The sequence below is a fragment of the Tupaia chinensis genome, unplaced genomic scaffold (genome assembly GCF_000334495.1).
Source record: "Tupaia chinensis unplaced genomic scaffold, TupChi_1.0 Scaffold000037_21, whole genome shotgun sequence".
Taxonomy (NCBI): Eukaryota; Metazoa; Chordata; class Mammalia; order Scandentia; family Tupaiidae; genus Tupaia; species Tupaia belangeri.
Window position 1 is genome coordinate 332,917 of NW_006159480.1, and position 21,412 is coordinate 354,328.

The window sequence follows — 21,412 nt, forward strand, 5'->3', positions numbered from 1 at the left end:
GCTCCCGGTGTGCGGCTGCCCATGGACATTACTTTTGAAAACTAGCTTATGAGTCCTCCTTCCAGAAGACACCAACCTCTCTGCTTTCTCAGTCTTCAGTACTTCATTATCATATCTTCCAGGTTTTTTTGCAGTAAATTCTTAATTGGTTCCCTCATTTCTATTCTTGCTTCCCTATAATTCATTCCATTCCCCAACCAGGAGCTTCATCTTTTAAAAAGTTTTCAGGTTTGTCAAGTGCTGTTTAAAACCTTCCAATTGTTTTGTGTCATTTGCATAATAAAATGTACATTCCTCAGTATGGTCTCCAAGATTCCAAGATGCAGCTGCTACCTAATTTGCTGACTTCCTTTTTTTCTCTTTGGTTTTTAACTGCTTTCGTACTGCATTTTGGCTGCTTTAATGTTTGCCAATCATACCAAGATTATTCCCATCTTAGGGCTTTTGCATAGGTACATTTTTGTCCCATCAATCTTTTTAAAGATTCTCAAATATCAGGCTCTGTCTCACGCAGGTCTCATCCTAAGGGTTGCCTACTTAGAAAGATTGTCACAGTCCTCCCAGTTCAAAACTATCTTTCCAGTCATTCCTTTCTTTATAATGCTTACCATAAACTGAAATTATTTTAATTATTAATTTATCTTACTATGTATCTCCTCATATCTGCATAAGAACAGGAATTTTTCTTTTTTAAATTATGCCAGAGGTGATGTGTACTTGCCAGAGAAAAACAGAGACAGGGAGAAGCACCCTCCCAAATGGGGATGGGGCCATGCCACAATCCCTTCTCCATTTCTCCAGCTTGTCAGGATTTAGGGCATGCACGTACATGTTCCCAGCATGTTTTTCAAGCTGCCAGGACTAGAATTCAAACTGTGCATGTGGAATCTGGCTCTCTTATCCACTAGGCCACAGAGCCAGCCCAAGAGCAAGAACTTTGTCTTAGTGTTCTATCTCTAGCTCATAGAAAACTGTCTGGGCCTTATTGAACACTGGGATATTTAAGTGGGTGGGTGGTTGAATGAGTGAATGAGGCTCTATTAGTCAACTGAGGCACTTGGTAAAACTATAGAAGCTCAGGCTCCCTCCATGAAATTTAGTCGTTGTAATTAGTTATGAAGCCCAGGAATTGTAGTTTAACAGATACTCCATGGTTGTTTTGTCTAGACAAATTTGGAAAAGTGTGTTTGGAAAGTGTTGAGTGAATGAGCAAATAGGAATGATGATCTTGAGCATTATCTTGCTTTCTTTTTAATTGAAACAATACTGTATATATTTGTGGTATAGAGCATGATATTGCCATACATGTATACAATGTATAATGAATACCACTTGTTCTCCACTCATGTGGAAGCTAAAAAAACTTGATCTTGGAGGCCAGCAGGTGGTGTGGAGGTTAAGACCCTGGATCCCTCGTGGCTGACTTCATGGTTCAAGTTCTGGACCCAGCCACTTAAAAGTCACACCAGGTGCTTGTTAGTGCATGCCCAAAATCCTGAAGAGGTGGAAGAGATTGGATTGTGGCATGGCCATCCCTCCTGAAGGGTAATTTCTCTCTTTCCCAAATCTCTTTCTGACAAGTACAGGCACCTTATAGCAAAAGTTAAAAAACAGACAAACAAAAAAACGACAATCTTGGCCCTGGCTGTGGTGGTACAGATTACCATTATCCTGCACAGACAAGGTTCAAGTTCCAGTCTGATCCGAATACATATGTGGGACATTCCTGCATAGACTTAATGATCCTGGCTGGTTGAGAGACTGAGGGGAGGATCAAAGCGTGGTGAAACTCTGTCAAGGGTGTCTCTTTGTCTCATGAAAGAAAATTAAAAAAAAAAAAAATAGAAAATAGCTGACCTTATAGGAGTAGAGAATAGACTAGTGATTACCAGAGGCTGGGTAATGGGAACGGGAATATAGGGAGTGGTAACACAATAGGATATTACTCAGCCATGAAAAAATAATGAAAAAAATTCTAATTAACTTGACCAAAGAAAGACAGAGAACATGAGAAAGCAAGCCTCCAGGTTTAGGACTCGAATCATGGTCAGCCATGTGAGAGTCCTGCACCTTAACCACCACACCACCTGCCACCCCAAAACAATGAGTTTTTAAAAAAATAGTTATTTATGTAATTAATTCCTTCCTTCCTTCCTTTCTTTCTTTCTTTCTTTCTTTCTTTCTTTCTTTCTTTCTTTTTTTTTTTTTTATTTGGCCAGAGACAGACAGAGAGAGAAAGGGAAAGGGAGAAAGCAAGCCACCAGGTTCAGGACTCAAATCAAGGCTGGCCATGTGGGTATCCAGCGCCTTTAATCACCACGCCACCTGCTGGCCCCAACAATGAAATTTTGTCCCTTACAGCAACATGAATGAGTCTAGATGACATGACGTTAAGTGAAATAAGTGAGGCACAGAAAGATACCACATGTTCTCATTCTCACAGGGAATTTTCAACTTTAGTATATTAATTGCAAGTAGTTTAACTTTTCCAGAGCACACTAATTACACAAAGTATTTGATAAAGATGAGGTATCTTTTCTGATGCATTTAGGAATGCTAAATATTACATTCTTTTAGAGATTAGCTAGGCAGCCATTAGCATATTGAAGGGTATGAGAAATACAATTTAGAGATATACCTCACTGTTAAATAGATTTACCTAATTTATTTGCCATCCCTGTCACAAACTATTTCCTCACCATGTACTTGTTAATACCCTAAGGAATATGTACTGTGCATCAAGTACCGTCTGTAGTTCCATGCTACTCCTGTAGCTCATTTGTTCATCAGCTCGCTGTATGAATCAGGGCAGATGAAGTACAAGAAAAGGTATGAATTCCAGCTGAAATGACCTTTTTGGGGGTATAGAAATACTCTGTATACTTTTTAAATTTTTAAAAAATTTTAATTGCCATAGGGCATGTGTAATCACTAGAGAAAGAGAGAAAAACCAACCCAAGTGGGGCAGATCTTGCCACAATCCTTTCTCTTCCATTTTCTCATGACATCTTGATTTGGGGCACACATGACTGGCATGTTTTTCAAGCTGCCGAGACTGGGATTCCAACTGCAGTAGGCCATGAGTGATCTTGCTCTCAGTGCACACACTTAACCACTGTGTTACAATGACAGCTCTTCATTTCTAGCTTTTTTTTTCTTGGCGGGGGAGATAGGGGAGAGATCTTTGCTATAATGTGTGCCTGCCATAGAGACAGAGATAAACACAGACAAAAAGGGAGAAATCACTCCCTTTCCTAAGGGATATGACCACACTGCAATCCATTCTCCTCTCGGGATTTTGGACACACAAGCACACATGCCTGACATGAGTTTCAAGCTGCTAAGTCTGGGATTTGAACCACAGTCAGCCGGGTGGGAGTCTAGCACCTTAACCACTACTTTATGGTCCTTTTCTATTTGCATCTTACTGCTTAATCTTTTTTTTTTGGGGGGGGGTATAAAATTACTTGCTTATTGGGTCATTGGAAAAGTCATAGCATATTTTTTCTATGCAAAAATGCATCATGATTTCTCTGACAACCCAATATTTTTGCTTATCTGTTCATTTGATCCTCATTAATATCATATTAGTTTTTCTAGATCTGTCTAGTTTTATAGCAGTAAGTTCAGAATCTTACATAAAGAGGATAGACTTTTCAGATTTTGCCTAGTTTCAACTTGTTTTCCCACTTAGGTTCCCCCACCAAGATGAGAACACACTTATTTAGAGGCAGTATCCAATAAATGCGAGTGTTAGAGTAATTTTCTTTCCTTCCATCTTTATTTATCCCTGCCTTATTCTGAGTCAAAATGGTTTCTTATGGAAGAAAGCTGCTTTGGTTGTTTAAATGTTGGAGTCCAAAAATAACTAATGTACTACATTAAGACTAATACTTTGGGCCAGCCTATAGCATGGTGGTTAAGGTGGCTCTGGATCCTGTATGACCATTCAAGTCCCAGGCCTACTGTCTTGAAAAACATACTGGTCATGTGTGCCTAAAATCCCAAAAGGAGGGAGAAGTGGAAAAGGGATGTGACCATCCCCCTTGGGGAGTTCTTTCTCACGTTTTCTCTCTCTCTTGTTTCTCTCCAGTGAGGGCACACACCTCTAGCAAATTAAGGGTGGGGGGGAGACTAGTAATTTCATGTGTTTTGTGTACTGACATAGCTCTTACAGTGTGTTAATAATACTATAACCAGTAGCATTTTGGCCTAACTGCCCTGATGTAAACGCACTTGGTCAATGTCCACTTTTTTATTCAAAGGAGTAACCAACACTTTCTGCTGCTGGTTGTATTATTTAATTAAACTTAATGATTCTGTCTTTAATCAGACTAAAACACTTTACATTGAGTTTTACTCTTTATTTGCTTCAAATTTGCTACCAAGAATGGTTGATGAAATGATTCTCAAAGGAAATTTGGGGGAAAACTATGGTTATAGGAAAACAATAAAGCTCTTCAGAAAAATTTGACAGAGGCAGTTTTACCAGTGAGTCCACCCACAATCATTTTTCTCTCTCTGTTCTCCAAGGCACATGACAAGAAACTAAAAATCTTCATTCTGAACCATTTATCCAGAATAACTTTAAATATATTGAGTGACTGCCTGTTTATAAAACTACCACATTCATTTTTGTTACAAAGAAAGATTTTTAGCTCATTTTTCTCATCCCATCAACCTGTTGTTAAAAGGTAACTGTTCTGGCCCAGCCTTGGTGCTGTGGGCAGTAGGGGTGCTGGAGCCAATGAGAAGGCCCAAGTTTGCATCCCAGGTCTGTGTCCCAGGTCTGCCTGAACACTCCAGGTGTGTCCCTGGAGACACCTGTGATCCTGGCTGGTTGCAGGGCTGGAGAGAGGGTAGCAGTGTGAAGATCCTAGTAAGGGCATCTGTCTTCCTCTTCCCCTATTTCACGAGTTAAATTACCTTTATTTTTTCCCCCCTAAATATATGTTTGTTTCTGTTTCTTATTGAATGACCTTTTCGACTTACACAGTGTCTCAGGATTTTTATTGTAACCTGGTTATATTATGGCCTAGAAGTAGCTTAATCTACAAAGGCTGTCAAAGGGTAAAAGCAGTCACATTATTGGCACATAGTTCCTTTTATAAGAAGTAATTTGGTTAGAATAAATGTCATTTTTGAGTAATGTTAAGGACAACTCCCAGTCCTAGGCAAACTTGGGTGTGCCCTGAGCAATAACAGGCAGAAAAAAGTTAGGTACAGGACGATAGAAAGGTGCCCAGACAAATCTCAGAGCAGTGCTATCTTGTTGACTACACAATGTAGATTGTAAACCCAGAAACGCCCTCCAACTTAAACCCACTTCCCAGTTGTGATTTTTACAGCTATGGGCATGGTTAGCTTCATTCTAGTGGGTTTATGAACCTGTTTACTCCCAGATTTACCTTTGTTTTAACTTTTTAGGTTTTTGCCATAGGATGTGTGCCCTTACTGGACAGAGACGGTGAGAGGGAAAGTGAAAAATCACCACCACCACCACTCCACCCCACCCTGTCAAGCAGGGATGGCCATGCTGCAATCCCTTCATTCTCCTCTCAGGATTTTGGGCATGCATGCACACGTGCTCAGTGTGATTTTTTTCAAGCCCCTGGGTCCAGGACTCGAACCATGTTTGGCCATGTGGAAGCCAAGCACCTTAACCACCACATCACCTCTGGCCCCTCTTTGTTTCAACTTTTATGTACATCAATAAAGCATTTGCTTGGAGGTTAGACTTCAAATTACTGAATATGTATCAAGCATAGAATGCCATACAGTCCTTTAATTATAATAAATGAAAATCTGTGTTGAACTCATAGGGAACTACACACAAAAGATTTGTTTCTACTCATCTCAAATATAGGCGAATTATCAAAGGCATCCTGGTTGACTAGAGAACGCACATATATCATGTGTGCACAGCTCAGAAGGCAAGGAAATATATTGTACAGTACAGAAGGAGTTCATTTTTTTAAGTAATTTATGTCCCGACTCCTTAAATCATGCCTAATCTGTTTGAGTTTTCTGAGATTTTTTTTTGTTTTTATTCATTGTACATAATTTCCTGGCAAGTCCAGACAACTTTGTTTTAGGCTATTGTCCTTTGTTTTAGAACACGCAAGTTAGAACTAATGGATTTGAAGCACAGACATAGGCTCTCAAAGGATCAAGACTAAATCTCTAACCTGCCCTTTTGGGCAGAGTGTAATGTGTCTTTGGCCAGTAATTAACCCCGGCATTAATTTTCTCAACTGCAAATATTAAGATATAAGGTTCTCAGTTGGTTGTGTCCCAGCACCAGCGTACCTGAGAGATACAAGGTCTTCCCACTCGTGACAGTAACTGGGGATCGGGATCTTGAGAAGGGAAGGAGTGTTGGTCTGGAGCGACAGCTCCTCCCCAGTTTTTCTTCCACTCCATCTAGTGATGACCAAGGTTCTTCCAGATCTAAAAGTTCTGAATCTTTCTCTAATTTTCCATGCCACGTACACACCTGCTTCTCTATAGTGATACGGCCTGGTTTTCCCCCTACCAAGAGATGGGAAGATATCTAATAATTCAGTGCATTATAAAACTGTTATTCTGACCTTGTCATATGTCCATGAACTGCCAATATTGCTTATTTAGATGGGCAGAAAATAACTGGGGATTCAGTTGCTGGTATGTTGGAAGAAATATCCTAGAATAGAAAAACTAGGAATTTTTCAAACCAAATTAAGGATGAGACTCCTCTGAAACTGTATCTTAAAATATTTACATAATGTTTAAACCCTTAGTTGTGGAAATCAGATTTCTGCTTTACTTACTCCTTGATTAGAGTATGTAGAGTATAATCCGGCAGACTTTAGAAACCATCATTTATTAAGTATATATTCTGATTGTTCCTTTCTATGATGCTAATTTTAAAGTGTTATGTTTAATAAAAGTATATGTAAAACATATAGCCCATGGAAATATTGGAACTTTGTCAAAACACCAATAATGTGATGTGAAAGTATCTGATATTTACTGTTGACAAAAAAACACACGTACTCTCATGTGTTTGTTGTCTACATCAAAATTGGACAAAATACTAAACTTCAATTAAGGGTTAGTGAAAGTAAAGATCTAACTTTTTTCCCATTATTCACAGACCTCCTCTGGTCTAAAATTATTTTTATTCTCCCTAGACACATTCAAGGAAATCAGATATGTAATCCACAGCATCTCAAGAGGTTTAATCTTTAAAGAAAATGGAGTGCATAGTTGTTTCCATATTTAGTCCACTTAAATGTTTTTCAAGGATTTAAAATAAGCAAGCAGTTGATTGTTAAATAATCATCATCAGTATTTCTCACAGTTGGAACTTGGCTTACTGCCACTAACTTTATTTCAAATAACTGAAGAAAAGGATATTTATATAAGCCAGTTTAGTCATTTTATTATAAAGTCAAATTAGAACATATCTGCTAGCACTAATGAGTGCTTTATTTATGTCTTTACTTTTAGCAATTGTGATGTATTTTCTTTTGTTATTAGAACATAACCATACCAGTGGCCCTGAATCAACCTTTTACTTTACGAAACTACTTCTGCTTAGTCAAACGTGTGATTGTATTTACTTCTTCATTGTGGTAAAATGTATATAACAAAGAATTTATCATTTTTAGGCATGTTAAGGGCACAGTTTAGTGACATATTCACAGTGTTGTGCTATATTTTCAGAATTTCTTTATCGCTTCATATAGAAACTCTATCCATTAAAGTAATAACATCCCATAATCCACCCCTCCCAGCCCCTAATCTACTTTATGTCTCTATAAATTGCCTTTTCTTGATATTTCATATAAATGGAATCATACAATATTTATCTTTTTGTGTCTGACTTCTCTTAAAGTAATGTTTTCAAAGCTTATCCATTTTGTGGCACGTCTCCTAATTTCATTCCTTGTTTAGTTGAATAATATTTTATTATATGCATATACCACATTTTATTCATTTATCTCAAGAAGGACCCTTGGGTTGTTTCTTCCTTTTGGCTATTGTGAATAATGCTGCTCTAAACTTTGTCATGCAGGTTATCAATTTGAGTCCCTGTTTTCAGTTCTTTGGGTTGTGTACCTAGGAGTTGAATTGCTGGGTCATGTGGTATTTCTTTGTTTAACTTTCTGAGGAATGTGATCATTTTTTACAGTAGTTTATTCTGTTTTTATTATTCTTTCATTTATGTTTCTTAAGTTTGTTTTGTTTTGTTCTGCTTATTTCCTTGGTTGACTTTTGTTGCTGATATTTAAGAAATTATTTGTTTTGATCATTCATTTTTTTCTTTTCTTTTCAATTGTTTGTTTTTCAGACCCGAGTCAGAACTCCATCACAGGGGAACACAGCCAACTGTTAGGTATTGTATTACTGTGGGGATTGACTCGCTCCCAAGTCCTCCTTTACTTGTTCATACTCACAGACATTACTCCCTTCTCTAATTCTATTTTCTGTTCCTCCTTTTCTGCTTTTCATCTCTCAACATTTGTCCTGCTGTTTCTATTCCCTAAACTTGGTAAGTCTTAGGGACCTCCATCTATAATTGACTGCTAAGACTCAGTTTAGTTTTATTAAAAAAGTAATTTTACAGGGCTGGCAGGTGGCATTGTTGTTTGGGCACTGGACTCCTATATGGCCAATCACGGTTTGAGTCCCAGACCTGGTGTCTGTCTGTCTGTCTCTCTCTCTCTCTCTTTCTGTCTCTGGTGAGCATGTGTGCCCTGTAGCAAAATGAAAAATAAATAAATAAAAAGTAATTTAAAAATTTTATTTAAGTAATTCTTTTAAAAAAGTAATGTCACATGGTCTGTGGTTAGAAAACAAATTAGGACATCTTTTTTCTAAGCTAATTTGGAAAAGAAGATAATATATTCTGTAATGTCTTGGACTTTACAGCTACTTTTTTCTCTTTATTATTTTTCTTGGTCTTTTGATCACCTTTTCATTTTTATTTTGTTTAAAGGTACTTCACCTTTATTTTACTTAAAATTACTTTACCTTCATTTTATTTAACCTTACATAAACAACATGGCCTTAAGTAATCCATAGAAATTTGTGTTGTAGTTCTTTATCTGTGAAATAAGTGATGGAAGTGAATTGATTCCTTCTATGTGTCATTTATTTAAATTATAGTAAGCTTTTATTTTGACAAGAATTTCCCAAGTTCTCAGAACTGATAAATTTCTAATATATAAAAATAAAACATACTCTGGTAAGGCACTCAGACAATGCAGAAGTCATAGAGAAAGAAGGTGAAAGTCTCAGGCAGTATCCCTTTTCCCTAGGATACCTTCCCCCTCCCCCCCAGTACATGTTGCTGACAGTTTCCTGGGAATTCTAGAAATTTTGAGAAATTTTTGCATCATGTATAACAACCTTTTTTCCTTTTTGTATCAGTAGGGTTATAATGATTGTTCTGTTCTATTAAACAGAGACCATCTTTTTCACTTAACATTTTATCTAGTACATTTCATATCAGTACATAAAGATCTGTCTCATTCCTTTATGGTAGAATAGCATTCCATTGTGCTCCTACACTGTAATTTTACTCAGCCATTTCTGTATTTTTGTTTTAGCTACAGCTTCAAAATGTTTAAAAACCTGATTTATTAAAAGTTTGCAAAAGTGAAAAGTAATTTTTTATTTTATTTTTTAACCTTCTAGTTTCTTAGGAAAGGTATTGACAGCTTAAATTAAAATCTTCCCAGCTTTCTCTACAACTCTTATTTTGAATAATTTGGCCTAGCAGGTGAAAAAACTGGTTTAATTGCCTTGCTTGCCGAATTGAATTTATAATATCATCTTTGAGACCTTTCTTGCCGAATTGGATTTACAATAGCATATTCCAGACCTTACAAATAACTTTTTTTCTGTCAAGAAAGCACAGTTATTTTAGTGGATTTACTGTTCCATTGACTCACCGAATCTTGCAAAACTCAGAGTCAGGCTGAGGAGAGATGTATGGGAGGTGGAACTGCTCTTGTGATATGAGTCAAGCTGTATGCTTATGATTTATGAACTTTTCTCCTGTGTGTGTATGGGTGTAATTTTCACTTTACAAAGTCTGAGGAAACAAGCAAACATACAATAGGAGATGTGTCCTGGTATTTTTAACGAAAATTTTACCAAGTATGCAAGGAAAAATAGCTTCAGATTTCTGCAGTGTTTCTCAAGGTGTGAAAAACTAAGTAAACATTAGTTTGAGGCTTTCATAACCTTGAGTCTTTCAAATAAAAAAATTTTTTTTTCGGAGAGATTGTTACTGTAGGGTGCATGCACTTGCCAGAGAGACAGAAAGCGAAAAATCACCTCCCAGGAGGGATGGCCATATCGCAGTCCCTTCTATTCCATTCTCCTCTCAGGATTTTGGGCACACATGCATACACACGTCCAGTGTGAGTTACAAGCCTCTGAGTCCAGAACTCGAATCACGATCAGCCACGTCCAGTGATGTAACCATCACACCATCTGCTGGTCCCTCATATCAAAATTTAACAATGGCAATCTGAGAAAAGAATAGTTTCGTTTATGAATATACATACAATACTAAACAGATTATTTGTGATCTGAATCAAGCTATATGTATGTATGTGTATATATATATATATATCAACCCAATGTGTAGGAGCGTGTATGTATGTTTTTTGCTTGTTTGTTTGTCTTAAATTTGTTAGAGGGCACTTGCACTCACTGAAGAGTGCAAGAGAAAGGGAAATCAAGAAAGTACCACCACCATGGGGAATGATCACACTACAATCCCTTCTCTTCCATTTTTCCTTCCTTTAGGGATTTTGGACATGCATGCATATCCACCCAGTGTGTTTATTCAGGTTTCCGGGTCTGAGATTCAAACTGAGTGGTTGACCATGTGGGATCCATCCACCTTAACCACCATGCCACTAGTTGGCCCCAAGCAATATACTGTGTGTTTGTGTGATTTTTAAGAAATTTATTCATTTATTTCTTCTACATGAGAGAAAGACAGGCATCCCCACTAAGTCCCCATGCCATGATACATCCCCAGTGCCAGCCAGCCCAAATCTTGGGGATACATGCCTGGTATAGCCAGGGAACCCTCAGGACATAAACCTGTGACTTTTCCCATATGGATCCAGCCACACCACTGCCATGCCACTACTTAACTCAAGCAATGTATGTTTTGAAATTATTTCCATTGCTCAGGAGGGTTTCTGACAGTAATACATGATTGGTTTAATACTTAAAATCAATTGATGTAATTCACTATATTAACAGATTAAAAGAAGAGCCATCATATAATCATTTTAGTAGAAGTAGAAAGAGCAGGACACACATTATTCAAGTCAGCTTGAGTGCTGTGTGCCAGTTATCCTTGTTTTTGACCTAAATAAAACTTTATTTTTTAATAAAAAGGAAAAACATTTGATTTAAAATATACTCAATATTTAAATCCACAAGTTCATAATAATACTTAAAAAGAAAAAAAGTAAAAAAATTAATTAAGGGCCAGTTGGAGTGGTGCAGTGGTAACACTCATTCTTGAGGCCACATGGGAAGGTCCCAGGTTTGTTTCCTGAAGCATCCCTCTGCATGCCAGGCGCACATGCTTGCCTGTGATCCAGGCTGACTGAGACCAGCTGTAGGATCACATCATAAACACCCTATTTGGGGTGGCTGTCTATCTCTGTCTCCCTCTTTCCTAGAAAAAATTTAAATAATAATAATAATTGATCCTGACGCTATGGTGCATACTTGTAATCCCAGCAGCTCAGGAGGTTGAGGCAGGAGCATTAAGAGCTTGAAACCATGTTGGGGCAACATACTGAGACTCTGTCTCTTGAAAAAAATAAAAATGAATTGATCACTATTGGAGTATGCTTATGAACCCATTCACTATTTTGAGAACTAGAAAGAATGAAGTATTTGTCTTACCTTTAACTATACCACTGGATAACTAAATAGTAGATTAAAGGGGATGTCTTTTAATAGAAATATTTAAGCTAACAGAAGAAGGAAAAATAATAAAATGAAACTATAATCACTTATAACCTCTTACAAATAAATGGATCTATGAGGCCGGCAGGTGGTGTGGTGGTTAAGGCACTGGACTCCCACATGGCTGACCACGGTTAGAGTCCCAGACCTGGCAACTTGCTTTCCCACTTTCCCTCTCTCTTTCTCTATGTCTCTCTGGTCAAATTTTTAAAAATAAAATAATGATAATGAACAAAATTAAATAAAATACTTATTTTAAAAAATTAATGGGACATAGGCGTTACTCATTAACAGTTGCTACTGTCTCAAAAGGAAAGACAACCAGATGATAATGTACCTCCTGATAGATCACAATACCATTATGAAGTAGTTTTCCTTCTCCTCCCTACAAATACTGAATGTGATTAAGTCTCTAGATCTAACTGCCAATTTATAGGAATTACAAGAAACAGAATATGCTAAACGCCACCATATGGTGTTGGTTTCATCAGAAACTCTCCACAAGTGACATGGTTTTTCAACAAATAAGTTACAAGGAAAGAAAAGAGAAAGCTATAGATTTAAGAAATAGAGCCACTAACCATAGTGTGTGTTTCACATTGGCTACTGATTCAAACAAACAATACCATGAAAAATATAATTTATAACATTTGAGACAACCTCATGTTCACAGTCACATAGTTCAAATCCAAACTTATGCCAAGGAAAATTAAGTACATTTACAGCTCCCTCTCCCCTAGCTCAGACCCGCAAAGGCCATTTGTCATGACCAGGAGGCTAAAGGTATAATTTTGATACTTATCTTGAGCTCAAACTATAGTAATTTGACAAAAGCAACATCATAGAAATAATAGCACCACAACAGTAAAGTTTTTATAAAGAACAAGATAACTAATAAGACTTTTATAAAAAATAAATTATACTATAAACAGAAATCTGAAATCTTCAGTAGAACCAATGCTACTCTTATCGGTTTTCATTTGAATTATGCAACGAAACACCAGTAAATTTCCCAGTAATATCATCATTGTTTGGACAGTAAAATGAGAAAAAAGAAGTGTAACAACGATCTGATGAGCTGATTAATTCAAACCATTACTGAGGCCAGACTCAGTAGGAGTCTTCTAAAGGAATCTTGTTAGGATCATGAATAATCCTAAAAGCACCCTAGGATATGGATTTGGTTTTTAGTTCCTACAGAGTAAAGATTATTGTTATTCAGAAACTCTAGAGGTTTCATTTCATGTGGTATTTCCTAAGGTCCCAATAATGACCCAGACTTCTGAATGTTGTACTCTAAAACAGCATGGTCTCCCACCAAAATATTCAGGCCCAGAATTGATCAATGGCTTTCTGTTTTTCCAGAGAGATTTTTGCTATAGGGCGCATGTGCTTACCAGAGAGATAGTAAGCAAGAAATCACCCCCCAAGTGGGGATGGCCACTCCACAATCTAGTCCCTTCTCCTCCATTCTCCTCTTGGGATCTTGGACACATATGCACACACACCTGGCATGAATTTCAAGCCACTGGATCCCAGACTTGAATCACTGGATCCCAGACTTGAATCACAGTCGACTGATTACATGGGAGTCCAGCAACACAACCCTTTAGCCATCTGCTGGTCCCTGATCAATGCTTTCAATATAACCACTCCTAATTACATGCCTTACTATGTTACTGTCCAGTGAGAGCTCTGTTTCCTGCCTGAAAAGCTTTGACCTTTCCTGTCCAGGTGTCATGATTGACCAGGAATCCTATAGAACCTTCCCACTTTGTAATTCCAGCACAAGTAGACCTTGTGTAGGACAATATTGGGGGCACCGTTGGTTTTATAAAATATAGACATATCCAGAAACATTTTTCTACCCTCCAAAAAAAGTAAGCAAGTGAAAGTTAGTGAGAACAGCTGGGACCAGTGTCTGAAAGTAAGGTTGATTTCACCTGAAACTTGAGACTAGCACGGTCCCTACATAGATATGCCAGTGTTGCAGCAAGAGGAGCCAGAGCTGCTAGCAGTGGCTTGGACAGCAGGCACTGCAATGAGGCAGGACTGTCCTCAGGCCAGACATTTATAGCAACACTATTGTAAGGTTATTGGAGGGCCATATTTTAAAGGTGGTACTCCTTCTCACCCCCAGAACCCTCAAAGAGAGGAGTGGTCCTGAGTCTGTGATATAGAACTCTGTTCAATATTTAAATCAATAAAGGGTACAGTTATAAGAAATGAGCAAACTATTCAAGAATGAAACACTGTTTAGGGAAACGAAAAATGAATGGAACTTCTAGAAAAGAAAAAAATAGAGTTATTGATATGAAAAAGGTTAAACAGTTGATTAGAAACAGGTGGAGTTTGTGAAGAGAAAGTAAACTACACCTAGGTATACAAGGGGATCCTCATGGAAAATGTGTATTATGAAAAAACTATGCATGAATTTCAAAAATATTTTTAATTGCCAGAAACCTTAAGCACTCACCAGAGAGAGTCAGAGAGGGGAAGGGAAAAGGAGAAAACCCCCCAATGGTGCATAGTCATGCTGTAGTCCTTCCTCCTCCATAGTCCATCCTGTCAAGACCTCTGGTACCCACACACAGCCCCCCAGCCATGTGGGATCTGGCTCCCTGTAAACACTAGGCTGCAGGGCCGACCTTGGATTTCAAAAATTTTTGCACCAAAATAAACTTGAACTTAAGTTCTATTTTCTCACGAACCATTTGAAGCCCTCTTGTATGTTAGAAACCACAGAACATCTGAGAAAAAGGACATCATCAGAGGAAAAACAGAATGACAGAATAATCCTCAACAGCAAAACTGGAAGGCAGGAAAGACAGATGTCTACAAAATTTTCAGTAACCTAGACTTGTCCTTAGCAAAATACTGAAGAATAAGAGCAAAATAAAGACACCTGTAGGTAAATAAAAGCTTAGAACATATTTCACCACCGGGTTTACTCTATAGTAGTGGTTTTCAAGTAAAGGCAGTTTGGGTCCTGAAATGAGTATCCCCCACCCCCGAGATACTTGGAAATGTTTAAAGATATCTGTGATTGTCACTACTAAAGGTGGAATGCTATAAACATCCTACAATGCACAGGATAGTCTCTCTCCAACAAATAATTACTTGTTTCAAAATTACATAGTGCTGAATGGCTCCGTGACCTGGTGGTTAAGGTAGCCAGATCCCGAATGGCCAACCCTGTGGTTGCAGTCTCTGACCCAGAAGCTTGAAAAACATTTGGGGCTTGTGTGCCTGCATGCCCCAAATCCTGACAAGGTAAAGAAATGGAGGAATCAGAATTGTTTTGTGACCATGCTCTGGTGGGGGATGCTTCCTCCCACTCTTTCTCTCTCTCTGTCTCTTTCTAGCAAGTGCATGTGCTCTCTGGCAAATTAAAAAAAAAAAAAATCATAGCGCTGAATTTAAGAAACCTGAAGAGATTCTAATCAATATAAGTCAAGAAAAAGGAAATGATACCAGAAGGCCAGCAGTCTGAAATGCAACAATATTAAATAAGTGAAGTGGTAAATGTGTACTTTGACCTAAATCAGTGTCACTATAAATTTAGTATCTGATTTGTGGAGTTAAAAAAAAACAACAAAGATTAGGAATTGGATAGCAATATTAGGTAAGTTAGGAAGAGAAAGTATTTGAAAGTCTTTGTGTTGTTTGGGCATGTGAGCACTTGACCAGCATGATCTTCAAGCTGTTGATTAGCCATGTAGCATCGGGCTTCCTCTGTGTATTGCATACCACTGTACTACAAGACTAGCCCCTTTTTATAACATTTTATTATTTTGAAAAAATAAAAAATACAGAAAATAGCTGGGTACGATGACACGTGACTGAGTTTAAGACCAGCCTGGTTAACATAGCAAGACCACCCCATCTCTTAAAAATGTGTATGTGAGTGTAGAGTAGTGTAATGAACCTCCATGAACCCTTCACTCACCTTCAGCAATGTCACAGATAAGTCTAAGCCCCCACCTATTTTTTCCTAGAATATTTTACTTGCTATTTTTTTTTTTAAGAGAGATTTCTTTTCTTTTCTTTTTTTTTTTTTTTTTTTTTTTTTTTTTTTGGTATAGGGCAGATGCACTCGCCAGAGAGAGAAAAAGCGAGAAATCACTCCTCGGGGGCAGGGGTGGCCACGCTGTTGTCCCTTCTCTATTCTCCTCTTGGGATTTTGGGCACACATGCACACACTCCCAGTGTAAGTTTCAAGCTGTATCCAGGACTCAAACTATGATCAGCCATGTGGAAGTCCAGCAGTGTAACCATTATGCCATCTGTTGGTAACATACATACTCTTTTTAAAATAGCTACTCAATTTTCTGATTGTTTCAAAAACGTCTTTGATTCTGATTGTTTCAAAAACGTCTTTGACTTTTTTGAGTTGGAGTCCACACCTTGCAGTTGGTTAAAAGGTCTTAAGTCTCTTTTAATCTGTAAGAGTTCACCTGTTTTCACCTGTTTTGGCTTAGCAGTATGTCACTGGACTCCTACATGGCTGACCATGGTTTGAGTCCCAGACTCAAAAAGCCTCGAAAATCATGCTTGGTGCATGTGAATGCATGCCCAAGATCCCAAGAGGAAAATGGAGGAGAAGGGATTGTGACATGGCCATTCCCCCTGGGGAGTGATTTCTTATTTTCCCTCTCACTATGTCTGTCTTTCTCTCTCTGGTGCACATGCACTCTAAGAGAAAAACCTCTTAAAAAAAAAAAAAAAAGAGTTCACCTGTTTTAATCTATACTGTTGTGCTATTGTTGGCTGAAGAAACTGGAAAATTGATCTTGTGGAATTTCTTACATTCCAAACTTAATACGTCCTTATCATGATATGTAATATGTTTCTCCTTTGTGTTTTCTCTGAACTGATAGATGTAGAGACTTGACTATAATTGATTCAACTTTTATCTTTCAGTAAGAATACATCATTGTATGTGCAGTGTACTTTTTTGTATTATAGTAAGAGACTCGGGACCAGTAGATGGCATAATGGCTATGTTGCTGGACTCCCATGTAGTGGACTGTGGTTTGAGTCCTGGACCCGGTGGCTAAAACTCAAACCAGGCGTGTATGCGTGCATGTCCAAGATCCATAGAGGAGAAGGGATTGCGGTGTAGCCATCCCCCATGGGGTGTAATTTCTCACTTTCTGTCTTTCTGGCGAGTGCTCAGGCCCTATAGCAAAAAAAAAAAAAGAAAAAGAAAAAAAAAAAAATCTCCAAAAAAGAGACTGTGTTGTCCCACTTCAGGTGATATTAAGGTTGGTCAGTGGGTTCTAGATTACCCTGACCCATTCTATAATGTTCTGCCTCAATCTTTTACCTCTTTTAACAACCAATGGTGATTGTTGCGTAGATCCATTATCTTATTTGGAGACAAATTGGTAGGGTTTTCTTTTCTATCATTTCATCTGTCATTAATTAGCTAGAATAGTTCTATAAGGATGAAATTTTCTTTAACTGTTGGTTACCCTGAAATACGGTTGGCACAAGAAAGGTAAGATAATTGCTTGATTCTTTCTGTTATTATTTTTTAGAGTTATGTATTATTTCCTTAACAGTCTTGCAAAAGGGATTGACTTTTCAAAATATGATTTGGATATTTCAAGTATTTACATTTAAATACATCTTTCTTTGTTTTTTTGAGAGTGAGATTTTTGCTATAGGGTATGTGTGCTTGCTGAAGAGATAGAAAGGCAGAAAGCAAGAAATCACCTCTGGGGGACTGGGAGTGGCCACACCACAATCCCTTCTCCTCCATTTTCCTCTTGGGATTTTTTACATACACATACATGTGCCTGGCATGAGTTTCAACCTGTCGGGTCTGGGACTCAAATTTGTGGTTGGCCACGTGGGAGTCCAGCACCTTAACCACCATGCCAGCTGCTGGCCCCCATCAGTATTTATTTTTAATACATCATTATTTTAGTGTTTATCTTATCTCGTTTTGACCATTGGAAACCTTTCAGTTTGACTCTTGTGTTCTTTGACATGACTTAGTAATTTTGGTAGTTTACTGGCTATTTCCCAAGCTGATCTTACATATTTAAGGTTATAGAGTTTTTAATTAATTTATTTAATTTTATATTGGTTCTTATTTTCTCAATATTGAAAAATCTTAGTTCATGGGACCAGCAGGTGGCGTGGTGGTTAAGGTGCTGGACAATCCCACATGGCCGACTAAGGTTCAAGTCCCAAATCTGGTGGCTTCCTTTCTCACTTCCTCTCTCTCTCACTCTCACCCTCTCTCTCTCTGGTCAAATTAAGAAATAAATGAATGAATAAATAAAATAAATAATAAAAAAAAGAAAAAGAAAAATCTTAGTTCATAATAGCATTATATAATTTTAAAGTTTATTTCTTATTTCCTACCAGACTAGATAACTTTTTTTTTTTTTTTTTTTTTTGCTAGGGGGACTTGCCAGAGAGAAATAAAAAGGGAAAGCAAGAAAGAACACTTATCCCCCCCACGAGGAATGATTATGCCCCAGTCTCTCCTCCATCATCCCTTCTCTCAGGATTTTGGGCACACATACACAGGTGCCCAGTATGTCTATCAAGCCACTGGGCCCTGGAGTCAAACTACAGGATCTAGCTACCTTAATCACCAGGCCACAGAGTCAGCCCAGGCTATATGACTATATAACTTTTAAACACTAAAGAACCAAAATTAAGGAAGTGTTCAAATAGCACAAACTCTGCTGTCTTAGGGACCTAGTTTCTTTTTCTTCATAGCTTGTTCATCAAGTTCATGCCAGATCCCTTTTTTTTTTTTGAGAGAGATTTTTGCTATAGGGCGCGTGCGCTCGCCAGACAGAGACATTAGAGACAGAAAGTGAGAAATCACCCCCCAGGGGGGATGGTCACTCCGCAGTCCCTTCTCCTCCATTCTCCTCTCGGGATCTTGGGCACGCACGTACATGGGCCCGGCATGAGTTTCAAGCCACCGGGTCCAGGACGCAAACCGCGGTTAACTACGTGGGAGTCCAACGACAGAGCCATTACGCTAACTGCTGGTTCCCCAGATCCCTTTTTTAACATAACAAAAGTAGTATGTGTAAGGGTGTGTACAAAAATGATTCTTGGTTAAATGGCTTAATGTAATTTACAGAAGATTGGACAACCCTGAAGCAAGAGCTTTTATCTGCCATTATCAAAAGCAACAGTATGTAAAGGAGTCCGCGTCTGGTACAGTATTATACACTGTGTAGATACTCCATATAAACTTTTTTTATTTTCCTTTTGGGTTTGTGTAACTTTAGGAATAGGATCTCTGTAGGCTGAAATCCTAAAAGAAGTGTTTCCAGAGGTATCTGGAAGGAATGACCTATGTTTACTTCTTAGAGATTTAGTTTTGCTGATGCTGGAGGGGGTCCACATTCTCCAAGCACCATTGGTTGAGTGCTACCACTCTGATTAGATTTGAATATGAAAATGGGTTTTCCTAACATAGTGGCAACGTATGCATAGTTATTTGGTACTGATGTTTCTTCAATGAATGAGAAACGAACTTGGTTTACTTCTTTTTTTTTTTTTCAGATGATGGACATAAAAAAGCTCGAAATGCTTATCTCAATAATTCCAATTATGAAGAAGGAGATGAATATTTTGATAAAAACTTGGCACTCTTTGAGGTAATATTTTGGAGAAAACTGCAGATAGAGTTTTCAGGAACAGGTTTCAAGATGACCATTTTCAAGATATACCCTATTTGGTTTTAAAATAGCATGAGCTGGGTAATTTAATAACCGATGTTAAAATATAATAGTTATTATTGAAATTTGTCATTATAGTTAATTTTGCTTATATAACCTAATTATAGTAAGTAGCCATCAAATCAAATTGTTATGAAGTGAAGGACTATTGATCTCTCAGCCATGTGAGGAACCTTTCAATTTAATTCAGCTATGATTTAAACGTTTACATTGGAATTACTTTTCTTCAAAGTATGAAGTAGTGTATTTCTCCACTCTTTATTTGGAAGACTGTTATTTGCCTAGAACTAATCAAACAGAAATCACTGTAGGAAATAAGCCACCCTACTAAGAAGATCCGTCTGTCATTGTTTCTTTTCTTTTTTCTTTCTTTTTTTTAGAGGTTTTTGCTATAGGGCGCGTGCGCTCACCAGTCAGACAGAGAAAGACAGAGAGACAGAAAGCAAGAAATCACCCCCCAGGGGGGATGGCCACGCCTCAATCCCTTCTCCTTCATTCTCCTCTCGGGATCTTGGGCACACACACACACACGTGCCCGGTGTGAGTTTTAGGCCACCGGGTCCAGGATACGAACCACGGTCGACTACATGGGAGTCCAGCGACATAGCCATTATGCCAACTGCTGGTCCCCATCTGTCATTGTTTTTAATATCTATTTATGAGGTTCAGTATATTTTGAGGTATATATACATTATGGATTAATTAAATCCAGATAATTAATATATCTATCATTTCATTGCTCATCATTTTTTGAATTTTACTCCTTAAAAATTAATTTGCTATAGGGTGTGTACACTTCACAGCCGAGAGAGAGAGAGAGAGAGAGAGAGAGAGAAAGTAAGAAAGCGCTCTTTCCCAGGGGAATAGTTATTCCACAGTCGTTTCTCCGTTCTCTTCTCAGAATTGTGGGCATGGATGCACATGTACCAGGTATATTTTTTAAGCCGCTGGGTTGAGACTTGAAATGCATATCTCAATAATTCTAGCTGTCTAAACCACCATGCCACCTAGCTGGCCCTGAATTTTGCTTTTTTTTTTTTAATTTTGAAATGTATAATACATATGGGACCAGCAGGTGTCATTATGCTTATGTCACTGGACTCCCACATAGTCAACCACAATTCAAGACCCAGATCCAGCAGCTTAAAACTCAAGCCAGAAGTGTGTGCATGCCCAAAATCTTGAGAGGAGACCAGAGGAGAAAGGATTGCGAGATGGCCATCCCCCTAATGGGTGGTTTCTTGCCTTCTGTCTTTCTGTCTCTTTCTGTCTCTGTCTCCCTGGTGAATGCATGTGCCCTATACCAAAAATTTCTCTCTCAAAAAAGAAAACAATGAGAGTAAATACATAATACACTAACTGTAGTCACTATGCTGTGCAAGATCTCAAAAATTATTTCTCCTGTCTCACTGAGACATTATTATACCTTAGGACTAACAACTCTGTTTATTCCCCTCTTTGAAAATCTCCATTTTACTTTCTATTCCAATGAATTCTACTTTTCTTGGTTTCACATAGAAGTGAGATCATGCAGTATTTGTCTTTCTGTGCCTGACTTATTTTAGATAACATAATGAGAAGGACCTGTAAGTTTTATCTGACCAAGACAACGTGAACCCTGATGGCGTCGGCGGCCATGTTGTTGAAAGGAGCCTGGTTTATTCCAGCTACCTTTCTCTGGCTTTGGATAAAGATGC

The 21,412-nt window shown here is 38.0% G+C and overlaps 1 protein-coding gene across 1 annotated transcript in view; it reads left to right on the forward strand.

Annotated features, from left to right (window-relative positions):
• The window catches only part of SLC12A6 (solute carrier family 12 member 6), a 104,472-nt gene that overhangs the window by 47,389 nt on the left and 35,671 nt on the right, over positions 1-21,412 (forward strand). The window contains 2 exon segments of the mRNA XM_006140547.3: positions 8,336-8,380; positions 19,540-19,634. Coding sequence (XP_006140609.1) covers positions 8,336-8,380; positions 19,540-19,634 — 140 coding nt within the window.